This window comes from Astatotilapia calliptera, chromosome 15 (genome assembly GCF_964374335.1).
Source record: "Astatotilapia calliptera chromosome 15, fAstCal68.1, whole genome shotgun sequence".
NCBI classification, from domain to species: Eukaryota; Metazoa; Chordata; class Actinopteri; order Cichliformes; family Cichlidae; genus Astatotilapia; species Astatotilapia calliptera.
In genome coordinates this window covers 40,761,851-40,788,911 of record NC_137436.1, presented here as the reverse complement: position 1 = coordinate 40,788,911, position 27,061 = coordinate 40,761,851, and the positions used below count along the sequence as shown (strand labels likewise).

General features: G+C 42.2%; 2 protein-coding genes across 3 annotated transcripts in view; one reads left to right on the top strand and one right to left on the bottom strand.

Annotated features, from left to right (window-relative positions):
• LOC145420475 (uncharacterized) overlaps positions 1–11,429 on the bottom strand; it is a 262,367-nt gene extending 250,938 nt beyond the window's left edge. Inside the window, exon 1 of the mRNA XM_080289762.1 lies at positions 10,550–11,429. Coding sequence (XP_080145888.1) covers positions 10,579–11,337 — 759 coding nt within the window. The 5' untranslated portion in view covers positions 11,338–11,429 and the 3' untranslated portion in view covers positions 10,550–10,578. The remainder of the gene's footprint in view (positions 1–10,549) is intronic.
• si:ch73-60h1.1 (calcium/calmodulin-dependent protein kinase type IV) lies at positions 769–26,515 on the top strand. 2 transcript variants are annotated; one of them, XM_080289760.1, is made up of 12 exons: positions 769–1,776; positions 4,668–4,746; positions 5,109–5,171; positions 7,477–7,559; positions 8,674–8,746; positions 16,999–17,089; positions 18,007–18,081; positions 19,141–19,216; positions 19,528–19,654; positions 20,238–20,390; positions 20,980–21,469; positions 23,547–26,515. In XM_080289760.1, exons 1-12 carry the CDS (start codon positions 1,670–1,672, stop codon positions 23,585–23,587), a joined length of 1,458 nt encoding a protein of 485 aa, XP_080145886.1. In that variant the 5' UTR covers positions 769–1,669; the 3' UTR covers positions 23,588–26,515. The 2 variants fall into 2 exon arrangements, 1 of the variants encoding a protein (XP_080145886.1); XR_013901794.1 differs by having other exon boundaries at positions 779–1,776; positions 20,980–21,720.
• Positions 26,516–27,061: the final 546 nt, after the last annotated feature.

Here is a 27,061-nt window from a genome sequence, read left to right as displayed (position 1 = left end):
TTGTCCCTATGGACCCCAAAGTGTAGATTCAGCCATTCACACACTGCTGATGGCAGCTACATTGTAGCCACAGCTGCCCTGGCTGCCGGACACTGGCGACACCGGGCCCTCTGACCACCACCAGTCAACGGGTGAAGCTTCTTGCCCAAGGACACAACGACCGAGGCTGAAAATAATTAAGACCACCTGATGTATTTTAAATAGTTTGGTATTTCTTTTGTATATTCTATTTACTTTACTGGAATTTTTTTAGTTTACTGTGGACTTCTGTACAATCAGGAGAGGCGCCATCTGGTGGATATTAGACGGACTGCAGGTTTAAAGCATTTCTCACTGGCTTCTCTTTTCAGATAATGATGTATTTAGTGTTGTGCACTCATCCTTTCATGTTCACAAATATCTTTATGGAGTCCCGGAATTCAGTTTGATAATATTTTTAATGTCTCTTTAATTTTTGCACCCTCTGGAGTGCTCAAATAAAAGTCCTGCAGCTTGTTTAAGTTAGGAAGCTGTTGCCGCAAGGTTACCACAGTATGATGTCTTTGAAATATAGAGGTTATCTTAGAAACAATAATAATCCTTAGCACAACACTATATCAAACTGCAAATAAAGCTGTGGAGTGCGTCTCCTGTTTGTTCGTTAAAACCTGACCAGAAACTGATGAGATGCAAAGAAGGAAGCACCTCAGTGTGTCAGCGCTGTGCTTCTGCGGCGCTGGGCACGTGTGAAAGAGTGGTTTGATTCGCGCAGAATCAAAGTCTCCACATGTCACGCTAATGTACATTTATGTATTTAGGTTATTTCTGTATTTAGGCTGCTGACAGAACTTCGGTGACTGAGAGGATGGTGGTCCAATAGGAGTGCGACTCGGCTCCCCCGCGGGGCTGTGATTGGTCTGCGGGGTGGCGGTGGGGCGGGGCTGTGAGATTACAGCAGCATCTCTCTCCCTCCGCAGATCCATCAGACATCTGGAGCAGCCCTACCCGGGAATCAGACCCCTGAGCATCGAACGCTGACACCCTCCACCTACTCACCCCGGTGTTCGCAGTCTGTTTCCCGACACGTACCCGCTCTTCGGTGTTGCTGTGGTGGCTCTGTGGGCTGCATCTCCGGAGGGAGGCTGCTGCGCTCCGGAGAGACGGACGGTCCGTTTCTGCCAGTGAAAACACGGAGGTACTAAGCCTAAACCCGGGAGGATGGTGATGGACTGAGCTGATCCGACGTCTGAGAGGTTTTTAGGGCCCGATGGAAGCTGCGACACATCTGGACCTGGAGCGTCTGGATCCCGGCTCCAGCTTCAGTCTGGATTAAAGAGCCGTGCTCATCACCGGGGGTTCGGTGTATTTGTTTTCTTCTTTTAGTTTTTGCCCTTTCCTCACAGATAAACGGTCCTGATTGAGAGTTTGAAGGAGCAGGCGGATCCCCCTCCTCCTCCTCCCCCTGCTGGTCTGGATTAAAGCCCATCAGGATCATGAATCATCCCCCCTCCGTGACTCTAATCTGGGTTTTACCGAGCTGGATTTAAATCTGAGATCTGATCGGGATTACTCTGTTCCTGGTTCTGATCGGGTCACATCTGGCCCGGTCTGAACCGGTCCCGGAACTGGTGTGATCTTTGACTCGGTCCCAGTCTTCTTGGTGCTGGTTTGGGGGAGGTCTGCTATCATCATGCCGACGTCCCGGCCTGGTTCGGAGCCGGTGGAGTTCTGGGTGGACGGATCAAGGCGGGACGGGACTGTGGAGGAATTCTACACCCTGAGCTCGGAGCTGGGCAGGTCTGGACCACATTATGGGGGGGCAGGGGAAAACCGATGAGTTCATATGGACACTTCATTGGGCCAAAGTTGCCTGCATGAGGGGTCCATGTGATCCTTCAGGATTAACTTTGGCCACACTTTATAATCCATCCCGTGGATTACAGAGTTACTCATTTGAATGAGGTACCGGTTAAATACTGGTTCCTGTTGGAATTTAACGGGAAACACCGAAGCAAGAAAACGAAGCTTGAGCTTTGGTGTCAAAATGTTGTCAGCAATCTTTGTCTTCTTGTGTAATCACAGAGTGAAAATGTGTTTTATGCGCAGCATCTTGCTGTCTGCACATTCACGTTGTGTAACCAATATAAGATTTCAGACTGCGCCACTTTAAGCAGATTTAAGTGAAGGTTGTTAAAAATATTGATAACAGTAAAACACAGCTGCATCACGTGCTTGGTGCACGCGTATAATCTATCTATCTGGTGTATGTATCTATACATATTTGTAATGATTTTCAAAATGAGGTATATTTTTTATCAAAGAGGTTTTGCATTTTTAAGACTAGTATTTGATTTGGTTATTTAGCTTTTAGCTCTATCTAGGTGGTAAATTGGAATATTGTACTGGCATCTATCCAATTTCATACTTACTTTTTGATGATAGGGGAATTATTTCCATTTGCCGATACAAGTTTTTTTGAACAATTTACAATACAGTTTGTCAAACATTTTATTAATATATTTGAACACTTTACAGATTTTTATTAATAAATCATATTAATATCTTCCAGGTTTTCAAGTCAGTATTGATGTGGATATTTTGAAACATAAAAAATGACAACATAGAAATAAATACATTCAAATGTCTTGCATTGATCAATAAGTACTTCGGTTGCTTAAAGTACATTTAGCTTACACGTCTCTACTTTGACTGCAGCAGTTTTAATCCTGTACATTTATACTGCTGTGCTTTTGCTCCAGATGCTCTGACGCTTCAGTGTCTGCCAGTCTGGGTGGCTCATGTTTAAAAACCATAAAAAGTCAGAGCAAACATGGAATTTGAGCTAAAAGACAACAAAGATGAGTCGTGAAAGAGACCTGCAGACTGTTTGGAGCTCGGGCAGTTTGTTCGTTGTTTGAATGTTTACAGCGTGCAGTGGACTGTGTGTATTTACACACTGTGTTTGTTGTTATCTCAGCAAACACCAACACCCACAACACTGACAGCAGATCTGCAGAAAATGATGAAAATGATGTCAGCAGTGAAATCACACGTGTGAGCATGCCGCCACCAGTTCTATTACCAGGTGTCCTGTTGCCATGGAGACCAGCCAGGACTGTGTGTGTGAGAGAGCGAGAGAGAGAGAGAGAGAGAGAGTCTGTGGTTGCTTCTCAGATGGATCTGTTTCCTCCATCTGTCCCGGCAGAATACCAGATCCCTAACCACACACACACATACACACAGAGTTGTGGTTGTGATCCCATGTCTTAATTGGACTTACCCTTAAGTAATCTTACTCTAATCCTAACTGAAACCCAACTCTGTTCCAGCTATAATCTAACTTAAGTCTAACTTTAACAGGCAGGTGTGAAAAGAAAAAAGCACACTCATAACAGAAAAGATGGGAATAAAACATCTCAAATAAAAACTCAACTTGATTTTTTTTGTATACGTCCACCAGCTGTTAAACCTTATCTAAACCTTTTTAATTTGAGTAACAGATAAGTTGAGTTTCATACTACCAGATTCTATTGCAGAATCTGCTGGGGCATTATTGGATGGATGAACCCGTTGTGCATGTTTCAAACACAAGGACTTCCTCTTGTAGGACCAAAAGTACCTACAGATTCGAGGCCTCTATGTTAATTGGTTTAAAAATACTATTTTGAGAGAAATGTGTGAGATGTGTAAAATGTGGAGCTGCCACAGCTGCTGTAGTTCTATAAAAAGCCTCGTGTAGATGAGGTCGTGAAATTGTACTTCAAAATTAAGGAAATTATTTTGAAAAGAGAAATTATTTCTCTTTTAGCACAAGAACAGTGTGGTGGGGGTTGTAAAGAAAGAAAACCCCACACAAACCTGGAAGAGTTGAAATGGCTGGCAGTGGACAGCTGTGAGAATATTGATGGTTACACCCTCGTGCAATAAAGAGGATGTATGCGGTATAACAAGACACAACGATCAATTTGTTTCACTAACTCATCCACACGAGGCATTTTGTAGAGGGAACAGGAGCCATGGCAGATGTTTGGCTTTACATGACAACTGTAATCTCCGCATTTCAAATTAATCTTGAAATTTTGACTTTAATATAAAAATGGACATTCATTTTTTTTTTCTTAATGTGGCCCTAATTCTCCGTCGTATAGTCTAGTGCAGGGGTGTCCAACTCCAGGCCTCGAGGGCCGGTGTCCTGCAGGTTTTAGATGTGTCCTTGATCCAACACAGCTGATTCAAATGGCTAAATTACTTCCTCAGCATGGCTTGAACTTCTCCAGAGGCCTGTTAATGAGCTCATCATGTGATTCAGGTGTGTTGACCCAGGGTGAGATCTAAAACCTGCAGGACACCGGCCCTCGAGGCCTGGAGTTGCCTACCTCGGTCTAGTGGAACATGTCTGAATGCCCTTCAGTGGAACAAACACTAGTTTCTTGGGTTTTTTTCACTGCACCAACATTTAAGTACCAGCAGGAACCAGTAAAAAGTCTAAATGTTGTGTCATTCATACAGTAGAATAATTATCAGTGTTTCCTGAAAATGAAACTAAATTTTAGTACTTAGTTCAAGTGCCTGTTTGGCTCCAATTAAAGAATCTCAGTTCCTCCTTTTCAGTAGCTCAGACTGGTTTCCATGTTGTACACACAGGTCTTTGCAGTGTTCAGGTTTAACTGTTTTGTGTTTCCTTCCAGAGGAGCGACTTCTATTGTGTATCGCTGTGAGGAGAAACAGACCCAGAAGCCCTACGCTGTCAAAGTCCTCAAGAAAACGGTCAGTGAACCAGCATGATGGAGACTTTAGCAGTCCAACAATATATAACATGTGCACAGATGAGTCGAAACATTATTAGCAAGAAATGATGAAGAAAATAACGTAGACTGTCCAGTTAGAACAGTGCAAGTCAAAGTCTAGGAGCCAAAGTGTTGGTTTGCCAAACTGTGTTTGATGGGGTTCTTCTGATTCTTGGTGGCTACCAATCCAACGTCCCGGACGGATCTGCTGCTAATATCTTTGTGATATACAGGAAACCTTCAAAAATCTGTAGGGTAACACTGTTTCAGCAGAAGACATTTGTTATATTTTGACTTATAAGGGTAAATCCGTCCATTCTGATAATGTTTCTTCTGTTGCAGATTGACAAGAAAATTGTTCGCACTGAAATCGGCGTTCTGCTGCGTCTTTCTCACCCAAACATTGTAAGTATATGCGATATATGTTATTGGGGTTTTCTCTCTATAACTGTAGGGTCTTTACCCTACATTATAGAGCACTTTGAGTGGTTTGGCACTATCTAAATGAAACTAAACTGAATGGAAAAGAGGGTTGAGTGCCTAAACTAGGTTTTGTGCCGAGCTGTAACGATGCTTGTTTAAGGGAGTCTGTGGGAATTGGGTTGTTCTTGGACCCAGCCTTGGTTCCATTTGGCTGCAAACAGGTAAACGTTTTTCTGAAATGCATTTTCAAAACCATCAGAAACTTAAACGTGGACCTGCATTTGTAAAGAATTATTTGATGGGTGGAAATGGAAGTCTTAGCCCAGAGATCCACTAGACCCCAAATGATCTATCAGATGACAGCCAATAAGCTCCCAGACTGTGAGCGGTCTAGTTCAAGTCAGGTCACTCGTAGAATATTTATATGTATTACTTAATCAAAACTTTCCTCCAGCTTTTAATGTCGTTGGATAAAAGCGTTGTAGAGTTGTGAACTTTCAAATCAAATTCAAATTCAAATTTTATTTGTCACATACAGTCATACACGGTACGATATGCAGTGAAATGCTTACACAACTGCTCGTGACCTAAAGAAAAAAAGAAAAGGCTATGAATAAGAAATAAATATGAAAATTAAAAAGGGTAAATTTAACTGGGAAGGAATAAGATAAAATATAAAAATTAAAGTTGAAAATAAAATAACTGTACAACAAAATACACAATACACAAATACACAGTATAGAAATATATAAGAATGTATGAAGAAAAAAAAAAATTATATATATATATATATATATATATAAAAATGTCCAGTGTCCACATTTGTGTCTTGTGCAGTGCAAATATGCTTAAAGTGATTTAGTGATGAAGTGATTCGATTAGATGACCACACATCTAATCGAATTAGTGTAAACAAAGTCCAGAATGTCCAGCGGACAACTTTGAGGAATTATTCTTGGTCCATTCATGTGAGTCACAAATAGTTGAAATAAGTGCAAAATATGAAAATATGGAAGAAAACACCAAAACAGACACTTCGGGTTCTGCCAGGACATGAATTAATGACTTAATTTATAATATGCAGAATAAATCAGTTCATTTTTATTGTTCATGTTCACCTGGTCTGGTGTGACTGAATAATCTCTCTTATTTTCAGTCGACTCTAAAATTTTCCCCATAAATCTCTCTTTTCTTTGTATCACTGATTTTAAACACGACCCTTTAATGTGAGCTAAAACACTTGTTTATGAGCTTGTAAGAATTTAGATTCAACTTTATTTCAGTCTGAGCATGGCCCAGAGTTCATCTACCAAGTATGCAAGCTATAGCATGTATTCTAATATTTTATTTAAGACAAGACTGACGCATCAGTTCTGTTTTTCTTTTCTTAGTACTATTTTAAAAGCAGGTCGATAAACTGCACCACATCAAAGTACGTGATGTGTGTGCTTTTTTTATTGTACTTTAAGTATTGAACTGTCTATTGTCTGTTTCATGTTTGTTTCTTTATTTGTTGAATCTGGGACAATGATGACTGGAAACATGAAAAAAATCTCGTTACTATGTTCCTGCTTGGAAAGTTCAAAAATACTTCAAAGTGTTTGCTCTTCTCAAGCATGTTTTAAGTGATATTGAGTGTTTATGTACCAGAGGCAGAATCAGTTGGTTTTGCCTTCACTATTAGTGCAGTTTCAGTTAGTGCCTGTTGTTTACCTGGTGGTTAGGCTTTGGCACTAAAAGCTACTTAGGCTTTAAAGGCTGGGTTTAGGCTCTGAAGGATCCTTGAAAAGGTTTACAGGCCTAGGCTGGGATTAAGTTGTATTAATTAACATCTAATCCACCCTGAAATGAATTATTGGATGTAGGGATGGATGAATAGGAACAACTTGGTTAAGATTAGGTTCTATAAAGTGCTTAGTTAGGTTAGGTTTAGGTTTTACACTGATAGATAATTAGCAGGTTCAGACACTTAAAATCCTGAAAGGGTTTAGGAAAAGATTGTGCTTATATCGTTCACATTAGAGTTGGGAATGACACAACCAAACCCAGGATGCTATTCTATACGACATCTTCATGTGTCACTGAGGAACACCAATGGCTTTGACAAAACTGGACATTTTTGCACTCTTACAGTGAATTATTCAATTACCAGTAATTTGAGCAAATAACAACAGTCCCACAGAAGTTCTATTTTTATATGGACATTGTTATTTACATATATGACTCTCAGTACTCGCTCATGCATTTTTAATATATTTCTGGCTTCTTGTGCTTTCCTGTGGCTCAGATCCAGCTGAAGGAGATCTTTGAGACAGACACAGACATTGCTCTGGTGCTGGAGTTGGTGACTGGAGGAGAGCTCTTTGACCGGTACGTACACACTCACATTAGCTGCTTTAGCTGTCCTACTGACATTGCTGTAGTTTTTGTGTTTAATTGAAAGTATCACTGGTTGGCTTAGTTTGAGAAATCTTTGATTACAAGTTGGGCTGTAGTCTGCAGTTCAGTTACAGTAGCTGTTGTGCAGTTGTAATGGCAGTAGTTGCTGTGCTGCATTTGTTACATTAGTTTCAGTGGTGTGTGTAGGTATATGCATTGCTGTATCATCAGTGGTTGCACATGCTGCATCAGTTGTGTTGGTTGGTCAGTTGCAGGTGTTGATCGAGATGGTGAATAGTGGAGTTTGGCTCGATCCATTTTGTTGTTATGTTTAGTTACAGATGTTGAGTTGGTGTGTTTAGATTTGCTGCAGCAGCTGTTGTGATTGGTGGAGTAGCGAAAGTTGCAATCGTCTATTTTTGGTATATGGTTTTGTTCAGGGTTGGCAGTGTGGCTGTAGTGGCAGAGGCTGGTTTTGCTGCAAAAGTTGTGATGTTTGGTTGCTATAGTTAAGAGCACAATTCCTGCTAATGAACCAATCACTTAACTTGGCAGTTTTCCTGTAGTTGCAGTGGTTGCCATGGTTAGATGTTGCTGTACTTTGGGGGTTTTAGGAGTTGCTGTGTCCGGTTACAGACGTTTCTGTAACTGAAGTTCTATGTTTGGGCACAGAGGCCCCTGTGTTAAGTTACTCATGCTGTTATTAAAGAACTTGTCATGTTTACTGGAGGTGTTACTGAAGTTTCCGTGTCAGCGATTGGTCATTTACATAAATTAACATGTTTAGTTGAAGCAGGTGTTGCTGTGTTTCGGTGGCGTTGTTGGTGTAATGTGATGTGGTTGTTTTGACTGCATAAGTTGCCATTTTTACAGGCTACAACAGCTACAGCTACAGCGGTTTGCTCATTTTGTCCTGAGACTTCCAAACTGAGATGCAAAAGTCAAAGAGAATGAAAGAACTAACAGCTTGTTCCAACATCTCTGTTGGAACACCGAACCAGACAAACACGTACATTAGTAAAGTGTAACCAATCAGAGAACAGATAAAGAGATGCTGCTCTTGATTTTCATGTCATTTTATCTTTGACTGTATTTTTGTTTCCAGGATTGTGGAACGTGGTTACTACAGTGAGAGAGATGCCGCTCATGTCATCAAGCAGATTCTGGAGGCTGTGGCGGTAAGATGCTGTATTCAGTGTCTGGTTTGACTTTGACAACGTTTTATTAAATTGTAATAAAAAATTGAATTATTGTGGAAACAAAGGCCTCTACAGGCTACGAGCAATGAGAGGAACTACAGAAATCCTGAGAGGAATTACAAAAACAGACTCTTTGCCTATAAATAACCCTTACAGGCCCAAATGCTGCTGTTATTAATTTAAAAGCAAAGCTTTAGCTGCTGTTTGGTTTAGTTGCTGTACTTCCCATGTTTAATCCCTGGTGCTGCCTTTGTTACAGTAGTTGATGTACTTGCAGGAGAGGCTTATTTTTTGACCTGTGTTTGGTTACATGTGTTGCTTAAATTGGTTGGCTTAGTTGGAGTGGATTCCTTGTGTAGCTGTAGGTCTTGCTGCCACTGCAGTAGCTGGTTTCATGGTTGTTGTTTGGTTGCAGTAGCTTCCGTGCTGCAGGTGCTGCTGATACTACAGTAATTGGTTTAGTTGCACAGTAGTGATGCTTAATCACATTTTCAGTAGTCGCAGGTTTATTTAGAGTAGCTGCTGACAGCTGGCATTGAGGCTCAATTTGATCTATTTGGCTGGTGTTGCTATACTTTATACTTCGTAACTGCTTGGTGTGGTTGCAGCAGTTGCTATGTTTAGTTGCAGTTTCCTCCGTTGACGCGTAGTTGTTTGGCTGCATTATTTTGCAGTAGTTGCCATATTTATTTCCAGCTTCTGTCATTCCACTAGTTTGTTTGTTTGATGTGGTTGCTATGTTTAGTTACAGTGTCGCATCAATTGCCATGTTTGGTTGCAGGTGCTTCTTTTGATGTAGTCGTTAATTCAGTTGCAGTAGTTTCCACGTTTAGCTTCTTTTGACATGCAGTAATTGCTGTTATTTTAAGGCTTAAAATGGAAGAAGGTCTGGGAACCTGAGCTCTGTCTGGGTTTTCTGCTTCTGATCAATCAGCTGCAGCGTCTCTGCTGTCTGTGGATCATTTACCTCCATCCACCCCTCTGCTCATTAGATTACTGCTCGCCCCCACCAGCTCTGCTCAGCCTGTGCAGCCTCACACCAAACCTCAGCTTTAAACAGTCTGTTTATAGATCTGAAAGGTTTCATGGAGAGCAGGTCGTCAAATCCGTAGAGGCAATGTATGTAAAATTAAATCAACACTGTCAAAGGTGTTGGGCTTTTATCCTCATCTGATGGAGCTAATTTACCGTTTTTTTTGGTCACAGGCTGACTAGAAACGTATTAAGCTGATATTTATCTGAAAGAACTAGATGTGACATTTCATTAGCACAGAAACATTATACGGCTCTAACAGGAGTCTGCTATCTTGCCATTCAGAAGAGGATTTTTTTCCTCGTGTAGGCGTGAGCCCTCCTCCAACTGATGAATCACAATCTTCCTGTTTCTCAACAGATTTGATCAAATGTTGAAGTGGCAAAGAAATCATATTTAAAGGTCAGCGTGCTATGCTTAATACAAAACCAAGAAGCATTCACTGACATGCTTATACAACACTGTACTGAACACAGACACACAGAATGAGCTGATTAAAGAAGCGAGTGAATCATAATAACATGTCATTATCGCCAGCATGAGACATCCCAATCTTTTGATGATCGTCTGAAGCTTTTTGTTGCAGCTGCGGTTCTTTCTGTAAGCATAATGCAAAACACACTCAGGCTGAGAGGCGTGTCTGCCTGTCAAGGCAAACTCAGGGGACCCAACACAGGTGTTGATGTGTTTATACTGTTGATATATAAACATACTGTTGAGATAATTTTAAACACCCAGCACGCCCCTACGGGCGGTTTATCCTTCAAGCTCGGGTCCTCTACCAGAGGCCTGGGAGCTTGAGGGTCCTGCGCAGTATCTTAGCTGTTCCCAGGACTGCGCTCTTCTGGACAGAGATCTCTGATGTTGTTCCCGGGATCTGCTGGAGCCACTCGCCTAGCTTGGGAGTCACCGCACCTAGTGCTCCGATTACCACGGGGACCACCGTTACCTTCACCCTCCACATCCTCTCGAGCTCTTCTCTGAGCCCTTGGTATTTCTCCAGCTTCTCGTGTTCCTTCTTCCTGATATTGCTGTCATTCGGAACCGCTACATCGATCACTACGGCCGTCTTCTTCTGTTTGTCTACCACCACTATGTCCGGTTGGTTAGCCACCACCATTTTGTCCGTCTGTATCTGGAAGTCCCACAGGATCTTAGCTCGGTCATTCTCCACCACCCTTGGGGGCATCTCCCATTTTGACCTCGGGACTTCCAGGTTATACTCGGCACAGATGTTCCTGTACACTATGCCGGCCACTTGGTTATGGCGTTCCATGTATGCCTTGCCTGCTAGCATCTTGCACCCTGCTGTTATGTGCTGGATTGTCTCTGGGGCATCTTTACACAGCCTGCACATGTGGTCTTGCCTGGTGTGATAGACCCCAGCCTCTATGGATCTTGTACTCAGAGCTTGTTCTTGTGCCGCCATGATTAGTGCCTCTGTGCTGTCTTTCAGTCCAGCTTTGTCCAGCCACTGGTACCTATCACCTCCTCTATCTGCCGGTGGTACATACCGTGCAGGGGCCTGTCCTTCCATGATGGTTCCTCGTCTCCCTCCTCTTTCTTGGGTTTCTGCTGCCTGAGGTATTCACTGAGCACTCGGTCAGTTGGGGCCATCTTCCCAATGTATTCTTGGATGTTCCTTGTCTCATCCTGGACTGTGGTGCTGACACTCACCAGTCCCCGGCCCCCTTCCTTCCGCTTAGCGTACAGCCTCAGGGTGCTGGACTTGGGGTGAAACCCTCCATGCATGGTCAGGAGCTTTCTTGTCTTTATGTCAGTGGCTTCTATCTCCTCCTTTTTTCGTCCCTTGCCTTCTTGTTCCAGTAGCCCACTAGACATACATATACATATACATATATATATATATAGGGGGTGCAACGATACACAAAATTCACGGTTCGGTTCGGTTCGATACTTTGGTGTCACGGTTCGATATTTTTTCGATACAAAAAAATGTTCATGCCTTTTTAATTTGTCATTTATTAAAATTATAAATATATATTTTAACTCAAAAGTACAGTTTTTAAATTTAACCCTAACCCTTGTGCGTGTTTTTTATTTTGACAGCGAATGCGCACCTGCGGACCACTTATGTGCAGCCCTGGTTATTTAGCTCGTCATATTGCAGCCACAGAAATTATTTTGTCCATGAAACCATAAAGCTGCACTTTCTTTTTGCCTTATAGTCTGATTTGTCATAACTTTTCCGTTTTGCGGTAAGCTTTTCTTTGGCTGTCACTTCTTCACCCTGACCTGTCTTATTTGGCTCAGCAGAACTAAAATATATATCCTGCTGCTTTTACACACGCACTCACATAAGCTCAGCGATTCTCTGCGCGATCAACCTCTCACATGTTTAAGCTTGCTGCGGGAGATTTCACTTGTCATGTTTGCATAGTAAGCTAACGATTAATAAGACGATGTCAGAGGAATTGGTGCACAAATTATCATCACTCACAGATCAGTGCTGTCGCTCTCTATACACAGTTTGCACGATTGCAAAGTGAAAGCAAAAAACAAGCGCAAATTCAAACGCGATTTCAATATGTCACATATTGACAGTGGCTCACCGATGCCAATGACATAATTACCCAGCTACATTTCTGAAAGAATGCAAAAGCATTGACATATATTTTTCCTTCCTACAAAAGCCCGACGGGCAGGGCAGAGATAGATTTTGGTAGCCCGACTGAAAAAATTGCTAGCTCCGGGACGTCGGGCTAGCGATATTGCAAGCCCTGTATCTGATTGAGGAATCACTCATCTTTGGAAAAGAGAGTTTATTACAGAGAAATGGCTCTTTCCAAAATAAAAGCTATACTATCCGCTTCTTCTGGGCTATATTCTCAGCAGCATAAGGAGAATCATGTGCTAACAGCTGTCTAAATGACTCGGCTAAAGTTAGTAGCATGCTTGTTGTTTTTGTCTTTGCACTAGGATGATGTCGGCGTAAATGTGCAGTCATATTCGTTGTGTTCCCACTAGTGCTTTCAGGTTAATCTCGTTGAAATGACCTTAACGCCACAACACGGCAAATCTCCGTTAACGAGCTACCGCCGATCGCCCCGTGCGTGGGGCTAGACGGCCAACATGTTAACGAGCTAACTGCGCTAACACACTAGTTCCCACCCATGTAATTGAGCATTGCATGGCACATCCAACATACGGTTTTACTTTAGTCCATGACGCGCTTACCTTCAGGGTCATACGTCACATGAAAACCAAAATAATTCCAAACGCCAGATCTGAATGAGGGTGGGGGAGGGTGGGGGAGGTGCCCGGCGCTCTTCCTTCTGATTATGCTGTCTGTGTTGAGCGCTCAGTGGATCTGCGCTCGACAGTGCAGCCTAGGCGGAGTAGTCGAACGCAGATTCACTGAGCGCTCAACACAGACAGCATCGTCAGAAGGAAAGTTGATAAAATAAATTACAAATGTTGTATTGTTCGATACATATGCGTACCGAACCGAAAGCACTGTATCGAACGGTTCAATATCGATACGAATATCGTTGCACCCCTAATATATATATATATATATATATATATATATATATATAAAACACCCAGCACGCCCCTGCGGGCGGTTTATCCTTCAAGCTCGGGTCCTCTACCAGAGGCCTGGGAGCTTGAGGGTCCTGCGCAGTATCTTAGCTGTTCCCAGGACTGCGCTCTTCTGGACAGAGATCTCCGATGTTATTCCCGGGATCTGCTGGAGCCACTCGCCTAGCTTGGGAGTCACCGCACCTAGTGCTCCGATTACCACGGGGACCACCGTTACCTTCACCCTCCACATCCTCTCGAGCTCTTCTCTGAGCCCTTGGTATTCCTCCAGCTTCTCGTGTTCCTTCTTCCTGATATTGCTGTCATTCGGAACCGCTACATCGATCACTACGGCCGTCTTCTTCTGTTTGTCTACCACCACTATGTCCGGTTGGTTAGCCACCACCATTTTGTCCGTCTGTATCTGAAAGTCCCACAGGATCTTAGCTCGGTCATTCTCCACCACCCTTGGGGGCATCTCCCATTTTGACCTCGGGACTTCCAGGTTATACTCGCACAGATGTTCCTGTACACTATGCCGGCCACTTGGTTATGGCGTTCCATGTATGCCTTGCCTGCTAGCATCTTGCACCCTGCTGTTATGTGCTGGATTGTCTCTGGGGCATCTTTACACAGCCTGCACCTGGGGTCTTGCCTGGTGTGATAGACCCCAGCCTCTATGGATCTTGTACTCAGAGCTTGTTCTTGTGCTGCCATGATTAGTGCCTCTGTGCTGTCTTTCAGTCCAGCTTTGTCCAGCCACTGGTAGGATTTCTGGATATCAGCCACCTCCTCTATCTGCCGGTGGTACATACCGTGCAGGGGCCTGTCCTTCCATGATGGTTCCTCGTCTCCCTCCTCTTTCTTGGGTTTCTGCTGCCTGAGGTATTCACTGAGCACTCGGTCAGTTGGGGCCATCTTCCCAATGTATTCTTGGATGTTCCTTGTCTCATCCTGGACTGTGGTGCTGACACTCACCAGTCCCCGGCCCCCTTCCTTCCGCTTAGCGTACAGCCTCAGGGTGCTGGACTTGGGGTGAAACCCTCCATGCATGGTAAGGAGCTTTCTTGTCTTTATGTCAGTGGCTTCTATCTCCTCCTTTGGCCAGCCTATTACCCCAGCAGGGTACCTGATCACGGGCAGGGCGTACGTGTTGATGGCCCGGATCTTGTTCTTACCATTCAGCTGACTCCTCAGGACTTGCCTGACCCTCTGCAGGTACTTGGTGGTTGCAGCCTTTCTAGCGGCCTCTTCATGGTTCCCATTCGCCTGCGGGATCCCCAGGTACTTGTAACTGTCCTCTATGTCTGCAATGTTGCCTTCTGGTAGTTCAATCCCCTCAGTTCTGACTACCTTCCCTCTCTTTGATACCATCCGACTACACTTCTCCAGTCCGAACGACATTCCAATGTCATTGCTGTATAGCCTGGTAGTGTGGATCAGTGAATCGATGTCTCGTTCACTCTTGGCATACAGCTTGATGTCATCAATGTACAGGAGGTGGCTGACAACTGCTCCGTTCCGTAGTCGGTATCCGTAGCCAGTCTTGTTAATGATCTCACTGAGGGGGTTCAGGATGAGGGACCTGTGGATGGAGGGAGATATGTATATATATATATATATATATATATATATATATATATATATATATATATATATATATATATATATATATATATATATATATATATATATATATATATATATATATATATATATATATATAGTTTCTGAGCATGGCTCAGTTGGAGGTATTGCTGTAGTTGCAAAGGTTGAATGAGTTGTGGTAACGACCATGTTTAGCTGTGGGAGGAGGTTGTTTGTTTGTTGGTTTAGCTGCAGAAGTTGTTGCTATATTTGCAAGGTTTTAATTAATTTTGATATTAACCATGTTTACTTGCAGGTGTTGCTGCTTTGGCAGGATTTGCGATTTTTGGTACCAGGCTTACTGCTGTAGCAATAGATTAGATTTAGCTGCAAGTGTTTTGGGTTGCTTGGTTACATAGCTGGCTAATTTAAAGTCACATACGTTGCTGTAGTTACCAGGTTTGTTTTAGTGCCAGTAATTGACATGTCTAGTAGGAGGTACGGCATGAGTTGCAGTGGTTGGCATAGTTACAGTAATTTATATATATAGCAAGTGACATTATTAATTGCATAAATTACCCTGTTTAGTTGCAGGAGTTGCTGTAGCCGTGGTTGATTTAGTTGCAGGTGTTGCTGGTGTCAGTGTTGTTGCACATGGCAGCAGCGTGCAGTGGCTGCAGGTCTCTTATGTAACAGCTGCTTCCATCCTGCTGCTGAACAGATTAAAACCAGAGAGGATTAACGCACGCACACACTCGCACACACTGACCACAGCTGACCTACATCTACAAGAGAAACATACGCCCCTTTATGTGTGTGTGTGTGTGTGTGTGGGGGGGGGGGGGGGGGGGGGGGCAGGATTACAGTACTGTTGTATTTGTTGTATGTGATGTGAGTGGCATTAATCTGTAGCACAGAAACATCCCGCAGCCCCTGAACACAGCAACAGCTTTAACAGCAGATTCTCAGCATCTGAGTAAAGACCCTACAAGGTTGTGTTTGAAGTTAGAAACAAAATATAAAAAGAAATCCATATTTAAAAGCAGAAGTGGAAAACGACACAGAGCCCGTCTGCCTGTTCTGAATTACAACCCCACACCTTCACCAGCATGAAGGAGGCTCTTTGACTTCCTCACAATGTCAGCAACTGATTTTGTGATTCAACATCAAGCCGTAACGTGAACCTTCTCTGTGGCTCTTTTCCTCCTGTTTGGCAGCTCAATCTTCAACATCCTTTGTCCAATATATAAACCATCTCTCCTACGCACATCTTTGCTGCTCAACCTGAGCTGTTCCTCTGATGTACTCATTCCTAATGCTGTCCATCCAGCTCTTTGGAAAATCTTCACCGTAGCCACCTCCAGCTTAGTTTCCTGTCTTTTTAAAGTGCCACTGTCTCCAAACCAAGCAACAAAGCACATCTAGCTGTTATAATCTATTTAATTTCATTTATATAGTGCCAAATCACAACAACATTTACCCTGAGATGCTTTATATTGCAGGGTAAAGACCCTATAATGATACAGAGGTAATCCCAACAATCAAAGATCGCCCTATGAACAAGCACTGTGTGTCACTGTGGAAAGAAAAACAAGAGCGCGTCTGTGGAAACAAGAAAAACACCCTTTCAGCTAGATTGCTTGTCTTTATTTGTAAATAACATACAAAAAAAACCTGGTCCTTTAGAATAATCAACAGTACACCGTTTTGTTATTTACCAGATAATTGCACTAAAATGCTGTAAAAGGCACCATCACCACAAGAATAGTCAAGAGATGAGGCCATGGCCCTGTGATGCAAACTACGCCTTGATAAAGTTTTGATATTGGGCTCTATTCCAGTTCTAATGCTAGAAACGTGTTTATTTTTGCTGCAAAGTTGGGGATTTTAAATTGGGAGTCCATGGGGACTGACTCGCTTTTGGACCAGCCTCAAGCTTCAAGTGGCCATTAGAGTAAATGCACTTAAGCTCTGGCTTCATTTTTCAGTCCAGGAAGTTTCCGCTTGATGAGGCAACAACTGGATCATCTTTCCCACGTTTTTCATGCTTTTCTTCTCTGTGCTTTAGTATTTACATGAGAACGGTGTTGTGCATCGTGACCTTAAACCAGAGAATCTGCTGTACGCCGACCTGTCTCTGGATGCTCCGCTGAAGATAGGTAACAAACTTTCTACATACCCTCCACATCTGAATACAACAGAATGAAATGACAAGTTTATCATGTTCCAACACAAGTTGTGGAAAATATTTTTCTGTTATTATCGACCACGCTGTCTGTTATCATCAGTGGTGAAACAGTGCAGTTTGGAAATGCCGAGTATGACTGTGATGAGACATCGATGATCTAAAACACATGAAAGTAAAACAAAACTCGTTTCCTGGCTCATAACAACAGGAAATTATTGCTTTGTTTACTTCAATTTTAAACATTTGCAAATAACATGTCAGTAACTGCCCTAAAGACTGTTTTCAAATCTGCTCCTATCATCTCAATTATGTCAGCTCCTATTGTGCTTATACTGTATGTAAAATAAAAATCAGCATTCTTAAAATAACCACAAACCGTGGTCGTCTTGTGGCCCTGAAAATATGCATGAACACTGGAGTTTGCTGTGAGAGCCCAAACATTTGCATACAGATTTAGCATCAGTCTTAAACTGAGGTTTTGCATACAGCTCAACCTTCAGTGTCTTTGGCTGCATTTGAGGCATTAAACTTGTGACTGCATCATATTTCGAGCTTGTTTAGTCCGAGAGGTAAAAACTCACAGAAACATATTGTTGGCTCAGAATTTGGTTCATTTTTGGAGGAGCTCCTGCGTCCAGATGGCCAGCGAGCCCTCGGCTAACAGATACAGATGGAAGCCTCCGTTCCTTTCGAGTGAAACTCTTCTCCACCAACACCTTCCTTTAGTTCAGAGACTTGCCTGCAGAAAAACACATTTTCCTCCACCTCCACTGCTTCACCCCCTCATTTCTCTTAATATAGAAACAGGAAACTGAACAAAACAAATGCATTACAAGGTTTTTATCTCGCTTCAGTCTGAATGAAAGAAAATATTCTCTTCTTTTACAGCTGACTTTGGTCTTTCAAAAATCGTAGATGACCAGGTGACCATGAAGACAGTCTGCGGTACTCCGGGGTATTGCGGTGAGTACCAAACTTAGCGTGTAGTGTGTAGCGTAGCTATGAATACCACATTCACTTAAGCTCACTGTATTCTTATCTATATGGCCTCCAATCACACAACAGTAGTCATCTCAAAGTCCTTTGTACTGTAGGTTGAAAGCCTACAGCACAAAATAGTCAAATGATCCGATATAAACAGCACTTGGCAATCAGAGAGAGAAAAATTTGCCTTTTAATAGGAAGAAACTTCCAGCAGAAAAAGGCTCAGGGTGGGGCTGCCATCTGCTGCGACCAGCCCGGGCTCAGAGCAAACAGTCGATGGCAAAAATAAGACTCAGCTCACAGAAACAACAAACAGGACAACACAAACTACTGCAAAGAAGCATAAACGAGTGAATGAGAGAAGAGTGATGGAGAAGTGCTACGAGTGTCATGTGAAAATTCTCAATTTTCACTGTGATCCTTCTAATCGGCTGAAGGCTGAAGGACAACCAGATAATGAGAAGTTACAACGTTAAAATTATTTTTCAGCATTGCTCTGAGCAGGATGCTTCTATTTTTGACAATGTTGTCAGTTAATTAGTACATCCTCAAAAACGACTGCAGCGTTGCTCACGGTAGTACTGGACATGTAACACCATCCAGAGAGGATTTCTGTTTAAACACCAGATTTTTAGGACCAAACACAGAATGACTGGATGGTGTCTCTCCCACAGCAGCACATCGTGTTTGAGGAAGACTCAAACACTCCAGCATAGTGTGGGACCTTTAATCTCAGTGATACGACATGGCACAGCAGCAGGACTTGGTGGTGTAGTAACAGCCAATGAGCAGCACTTTGAGGTGTGGGGAAAGTTAAAGTGGTGACGATATGGCAGCTGACGCTCTGGATGGTGTCTGTAGATGTTGCTGTAGTAGGTGTAGTATCAGTAGTAGATGTGTTTATTCACCTGCGTTGCAGTGATATATGCGAGTGGGCAGTAAGGCGTTCCCTGTGGCGTGTTCTCTGTGGGATTTCAAAAACTCTCTGTTAGAGCTTCTGTCAGCCATCTGCTGTCTAACAGACTCCTCTGCTTGCAGCTCCAGAGATCCTGCGGGGAAATGCCTACGGCCCTGAGGTGGACATGTGGTCGGTGGGCGTGATCCTCTACATCCTGTGAGTCCATTAACACCTTGCTGCCAGTCCAAGCGTACACTCACACATATATACTAAAATATTCATCGCTGACTCACTCTCATCAGTATATAAGTTTTATGGCCCATCTGATTCATGACAGCCATTTAACACAATGACATAATGTGAAAGTCTGCATCCTGTTTATCTGCTTTCCTCAGACAGCAATTAAGCTTTTAATGCTGCCTTCAAATGGATCTGAGACCGACACACTGCTGTGGTTTCTCATCTAGAAGGGATGTGGCAAAATAAGCGTCCTTTCCTAGACTCTTTCCTTTGGTTTGTTTCCCCAGACTCTGTGGGTTTGAGCCCTTCTTCGACCCAAGAGGGGATCAGTACATGTATAGTCGCATCCTCAACTGTGACTATGAGTTTGTTTCTCCGTGGTGGGACGAGGTCTCCCTCAATGCTAAGGATCTGGTGAGTTACACCAATGATTTGACATTATTATTTATGTTAAATGTGAAGAAGTGCAGGACCTCACACTTTATTTTAAAGCTCTCAGACATGTTTTAAACTCTCGCTGCCCAGGACAGCGTAGTAGAAACTTAAACTGACCTGAAAGACTTTATACTGGGCATTGACTGGGATTGGTGACATCACTGGGACTTCACACTTTATATTAACTTGTCTGGAATCACTTTGGACTTGGATGTATATTTGTGATGCTGTTTTTGGACGGCTTGGTACATGTTGGATCTTTGGTTGGTGTCGACTAACACGACTAAGGCTTATGCTAAACTAAAACTAGACTTGACTTGAGTGGAGACTTGTTTGAAATGATATTGAGATTTATGGAATGACTTGACACACTAAATTATCTTGGCCTTTACCTCTGGATGACTAAAGATCCATTTCTTGGTGTGATTTGAATTCAGAATGAAGTGAATGACTTGATAATTCACATGAGCCTGATTCTACATCTTGAATCTTAACATTTATTCATAGATTGGACTTGGACTTGTTTGAAGGCCTCGGTTTGTCCTGTCTGATTTGTCCGCAGGTCAGTAAGCTGATTGTCCTCGACCCTCACAAGCGCCTCAGTGTCCGGGAGGCCCTGCAGCACCCCTGGGTGCTGGGCAAAGCTGCCCGGTTCTCTCATATGGATACTACCCAGAGGAAACTACAGGAGTTCAACGCTCGACGCAAACTTAAGGCTGGTCCTTTGTCATAGTTTCATTTCACAGTGATTGGTTTTGTGGGCATCAAAGGTCATAGAAGACTTTTCTGTCATTTTAAGATTTGAGTTGACATTTTGGGAGATAAACTAGGGAATGACTCTTGTACATAAAGCCCAAAATGAAATCTGCTCAGAGCATCTGCACCTGTATACTATGTGGCCTAAACTTTTATATACACACACATAGACTAGTTAAACTGCAGGTGAAACTTCACCGGGGCTCCAGATTCCACCCACCAAGAGTTGGCTTTCAGATGATTCAAACTTCATGAATGAGGTCAGTAAAGATCTTAGTAAAGCTGGCTCTGGTGAGCCTGGGTGCAGCATAAAAATGTAAATTCAACAATCACAGGATTTACATTCGAGCGGGCAGTTGGTAACAAAATCATATTTTTTCTACATGGCATTTTGAATTTATTGAAATTACAGGACAGGGTAATAGAGAAACATATTTAACAGGGAAGAGGAAGCTGAAAGCAAATATCAACTCAACATAGTTGACAAATCTGCTTTAAAGACTTTTAAAAGATCCTGAATGCTCACTCACTGTTCTGTGTGCTGACAGGCGGCCATGAAAGCTGTCGTGGCCACAAGTCGGATGCATGAAGGTTCGCGGCGTCGCACAGACAGCTGTGACATTCCAGGTTCAGGGGCTTCCAGGCAGAGCAGCATGCAGCAGGACCCGCCTCCTGAGTCTGCATGCTCCACCCAAAAAGACAAAGAGGCTCCACCTCCTGACCAGCAGTTGCCACAGGAAGTTGAATCGAAGTCTGCTGACCCAAACGCCCTCAGCCCCTCTCCTCCACACAGCCCCAAACTACCCAGCTCTGATGTCACACCCGCAGGGCCCATCCCCACCAGACCGCCACTGCGCGCTGATGGGCTGCGACAAGTATCTGTAATCCCTAAAAGCATGCTGGTCCAACCCCGGCCGCCGCAGAAAAGCTGCTCTGTCATAGAGCCAACCCCCAGAGTTGGGGCCACACCCACACTGGGCTCACCCCCGAGTCCCAACAACCTCAGCAATGGCTTCACATCTGGGGCGGAGCCTACCAGTAAGACCACCCACTGCCAGTGATCACATGGCAAAATTAAAAAAATTCTGACTCTGCTTCAGTTTCACACAGAAGTAAAAAACGTTCAGCTTTCAGCAGCTAAATGAACTTATTTGGACCAAATTACAGTAAACCCAAAATCTGCAGCTCACATTTAACCCGCATCACCACACGTCTGGGATCTCTTTGGCTTATATGCTAACAGATACGGATTCATGGAGGGGTCGCTGGACATTTCTGAAGATGGGCAGGTGTTTTATCTTCTGTTTTTTAGTATAAAAGTATAAAGGCCTTCGATTATTTAGGAGAAGTAAAAATAATTTCCCCCATCAGCACTCGTTTATGTGAGGGTTGACTAAAAACACAAGAAATGTAATAAATGTGAATTGTCTGTTAAGCACTTCAATCTCAGCAGCACTGTCGAGCTTGTTTGCTCATTTTCACTGAGACAGTGGACGTGTTAAGCTAAGTCAGTGACAAATAACCAGCATGCTGGGGAGCAGTTATCAAGGCCGTGCACATTTGGACCTGAGGGTGTGTTAGCATTTAGCTCACCCACTACAGCACTTCATCAAGTAGCTCTGAATTACTCAGCACATCAGCAAGACTCAATATATTTTTGCAAAGACTCAACATATTTGGAAAAAATTCGAATAATAAAATAACTCGTAAGAGCTACAATTTATTTGTCTTACCACAGAAATGAACCAGTGACGTGTGTGTTTACAACCAAAATGAAGCACTCGATCAGTGACACTGGATGATGGCGTCTGTTATCACACCTTCTTACTTACAACCGGTATCAAAAGGGAGCTATTATTTTTTAAGTTCTTATTTTTTGTTATTTTCTGTAATATGTTACAGTTTGAGCTGTTAATATTAAACATGGCTAACATTTCAAATAAAAAGGTGAACGTATGTAAAAGTTATCCATATATGCAAAAAACTCAGAACTCAAAACTGTTTTCTGCTGTTTTTTGTATTTCTTTTTAAATGTATTATTTTTTAATGTTCAAAATCTTTATGTTTTCATCTGCTACAGGCAGTATATGCTTACCTAGTGTCAGGCTTACAGAAGTTAGCAGATTTGAAGAAAGTGTTTTTTGGGTGGGGGTGTGGGGGACGGATGAATAGCTCATTTCTGACAGGATGAATTGAGGAGTATTTTTAACTCTGCTAACTCTGCACTTACTATCTCAGTTGTAGAGATTTGGGGAAACTTCAGAAATAGGCCACTGTGGCGTTCAAAGTAAACTTTAATGGAGCACACATTAGAAAAGTAAAAACTAACACCCAGAAAGTTTCTGGATTACTGCAACTAAATGCAGTTATTGACTGAGCAGTTTATTAATACAGAGTTTTTAATAACCCAGATTCACCTACAAAATCTGCATCTAACATCAAAGAGGTTAATCGCCGGAGAAATAAACGACAGGTTTTCTTCAGGGAGGAAAAAAGTGCTTCATTTTTGCTGCAAACATTTATTTTGGTCTTTGCAGACTCCCACATTAAAGGGACATTACAACATTTTGCACCAAACACTTTTGCTAAATTTGACTATGACTCACATGTCCTACAGTTAGCTTAGCATAGCATAATACTGGCAATAAAGAAGCAGCTAGCTTTAAGTCCACTTTCCACCACCTTCAGACTTAACAGCCCAGATCTCGTAAACAGACTTGGACTGCTATCATGTGGGCTTGATGAATGTATCCGGTACCTGAGGAATTAGGATCAAATTTTGACTCTGTTTCTTTTCTTTAGCGTTTCTGTGGTAACATTTGGGTGAGATCTGGCAAAGAGCTGACTGTTTGTGGGCCTAGATTGTGATTGTGCCTGCTGTGATTTAGATTTGCACCACAGCTTGGGTTTAACAAAATCAAGTTCAAGTCCAACATTCAGATAATGTATGGATTCCCTAACTGAGTGGCACCGCAGGCCGACCTTTACTGCAGCTAAACATTTAACAATCTAATTGAAAAGAAAAAGGAATTCGTTCAATTTCCACAAAGAGGCAATAATCAATTATTTCTATCCTATCCCAGGTTTAATGTTCATGCTTTCTGTCTGTTGGCAGGTGTAGGTGGAATTTCCTCCATACTTAACACAAAAACATGAAACTGAAATCCATGCTGATCTTTTCCTTTAAGTCCTGCTCTGGGACAAACTGAGACTTGAGTATTATGTTTGGGCTTCTTCTTCTCCTGACGCAGAAAGCGGACTTTTCCTGTGATGCTCAGGACAGAGACTGATTGTATTTTATTAAACGTACACAATGACTTGGCGCTCACCTGCATGAACGGATGCTCTTTATTCATGGACAAGGAGAGAGAGCGCAGCTTCATTTCTCGGCTTTTTCTTCTTCTTCTGCATCCCTTTTTTTAGCATGCGCGCTCAGACGCTTCAGACTTTCATGTTGCTGTAAAACTCTGAGTTTTTTAATCCTTTTTACTATTTACCGCCGACACCCGCTGCCGTGATTACGCAGCTGTATGAGTAAATAGAGTTCCTCCAGTGTGTAGCGTTCAGGTAAGTAACTCGTGTTTGTGATCTTCTCGTAAAACGTTGTGTTGTTTACACTTTATCAGCAGTGACGATGCGATCTTATTTGCACTGTACATACTGTAGTTTGGTTTTAGACAAGTTATTACTAACAATTTTACTGCTCGACTCGCTAAGAAACATGTTCAGTGTTTAAGCTCCCAAATATACCAAATTTGACCTTCGTGGAAAATAAACCCCTTTCATCCGATCTAAAACCACACGTTCTACCTCTTTTTGTACAGGGGCTTCCAAAATGAAATGAAAAGATGCAGATCTGGAAAGAAAATGAGATGAGACAAGAAAGATCCAATTTACATTTACACTTAAAGTTATGGTGGCCAAGACAGAACCAACAGAAAGTCTGAGAAAACACAAGCAAGCCAGCCAACAGTGTATGCTACCTAGCAGGAAACATTATACTGTTTGCTGGTTCCACAGTAGTTAATCGCTGTGAGGTTTTGGAGATGTTAGAGGAGTTTGTAAGAACACTACATTGGCTACCGAGCGGTTTCTCAAACATTTTGTTTGATGTGTCCAATGTCCACTCACGACACCACAGCTCATTAGTCAACAAGTCCTGAATTTATCACGAGCCAGTGCAGGAAATTCCTCTTAACTGACCGCACATATGCTCACACAGAGCAATTCATTTGTTTGCTTAATCACTGAGTGAGGCTGGTCAGGAGGCTCGCGATGAACTGGCTGCTTCAGATGTTGTTTATCAGCATCTGATAGCAAGGCCACGATCTCCGAAAAATCATGGAGAGCCTTGCCAAGATGTCCAAGCCGGGATGCCTCTTACTTCATTGTTTTCTGCATTCGTTCCTTGTCTCACTGCAGGCAAGCAGTTTTCTTGTACTGCATATGAAGAATGGACACGACGTTGGTTTTTTGAATAGATGAGAGGGTGGATAGCTCATGTATCAGCTGACACTAGCAAGCTTGGTTCGTAAGCTGCATCCATTAGTGTAAGGTGAATGATGCAGTATTCTCTCACTGTGCTTCTGAAAGTGAAAGAAGGATGCTTAACTGCATCTGAATGACATCATCTACAGTTGAATCCGCCTCCAGTTGTTTCTCAGCAGAGAGCTCAGTCCACAGTGAACCGCTTCACATAAAACCAGTCCAGTCTCTACTTTATCGAGACGTTTTCACTTTGCAAACAGCAAACCTGCATCACAGCATCATGTCTGGAAGATAACTAAAGCTAATATCTCACAGCTTTGATTCTCAGCTCACCCACACAGACGCCCTGCTGATTTTAGGATCAAATCTTTTATTTTAAAAGAAGCTAATTATGTCTGCAGCACACCAGGCTGGATGAACGTCATTATATATCAAATTTGTAAATAATATTAATATGTTGAAGCAATGCATATATCTGGTATGTGATTTAGCTATCTTTTGATTCTTTTGACTCAATTCTTTTCAGAACTGAGTTAAAAGAATCTCATTTTAAAGCACTTTAAGAAGAAACGTGAAGAGATGCAGTAAAGTCTCATTAAGCAGTAAACTGTGGTGTTTACAGCTGCCTAAAGGTCTCTGCTTTGTGTTCTGTCTCAGCCACCATACAAAATCCTAGATTATGAAGAGGAGCACATTTGTTCCTGAAGGGCTTTTCTTTTTTAAAGAGGAACCACAGCTGTAACCAACACTGCTCCCACAATTGATGAAAACTGATGAATGGATGGACATGCTGATCACAAGCTTACCATCTCATAAATTCAACAGTCTGTCTAATCGCTGTCCCATATTTTATTTAGATAAAAAATATATTTGCATTTATGCATCAAATCATTCTCTTCAATTCAGACCACTCACCCGGGTTTTCACATGGTTACATGGGAAGTAATGAATCATTAAAAAGGAAATATCAAACCTGCAGTTTCAGACTGTCAGTCACAAAACATATATTTTGGATTTGAATTTCAGTTTGTGATTTGGTTCCTCTTTAAACCATTCAGTTAAAGCACGAGTTTTCCGTTGGACAGATGTGTCACAGCTGGATGCCACGTTTACCTGAGCACAGGTGTTTAAAGCTTCTTGCCAGACGGAACACACTGGATAACTAGCAGTCACGGTGAACGCATGTAACTGTATATTTGATTTATATCTATACGCTTCTGTAAGAACATGAACATTTTGCTTCTATTTATCTAGCCTGTTAGAGATTTGCAGGGTGGGGTTGAAGTGGGTGGGGCTACAACTGTAAATGGTATTTGTTTTGTGTTTGAGTATAATTGTACCTTTTTTTAAAGATTCTGACAGCTGACATATAAAGTGACAGTGTAACAGTCTGAGCTGTTACACGTGTATCTTTGCATGTATTATTTAACTTCCTTTGATCACATCAGATTGAAGAAGCAAACAGGGAGTTTGAATCCTGCAGGACTCTGTAACAGCTGCTCAGCTGATCTGAGGTCTGTTTGAATGAACTTTTGCTGCAGGATGTTTCAGGCAGGGTTTTGCATCACATGTACAGTAAAGGATATGAATCACTCATTGCTTCTGGTCTTCTTTCCACACCTTTGCTGTCAGCCAAAGACGTTTGGAGGACAGACGGATGCAGTGTTGACGGTATTCTGGTATTTTCTGGTATTTCTTTTGGTGACAAATGAGTGTGCTCATCATACACACGTTTTGTTTGTCATACTCTTTCTACTTTTAAATAAAATAGAGAATTCTAGTGTGAAAATGCTATCATGGCGTCTAAATTCAAGTGTCGCTTTCAATATAATCGGACAGAAAATAGAATTCCTTGGAAAGATTTAGAATCAGAAAGAGGAAAGAGGAGGCTGGAATGGGTTAAGTTCAGGATATTACACAGAGTCAGTGCAACCTGATTGTAAATCAATTATGTAAAAAAATAAAAAATAACATATAAATATAAAACAAATATAAATGCTATGTACTTATATGGTTTATTTTTGACTTCTGTTGCCATGATGACAGATCTTTCTTCAAAATAAGATTTCTAATCTCAATGAGATTTTTACCTGGATAAATAAAAGACTAATAATAAAATGTAATTTGTGTTAACCCACTGAG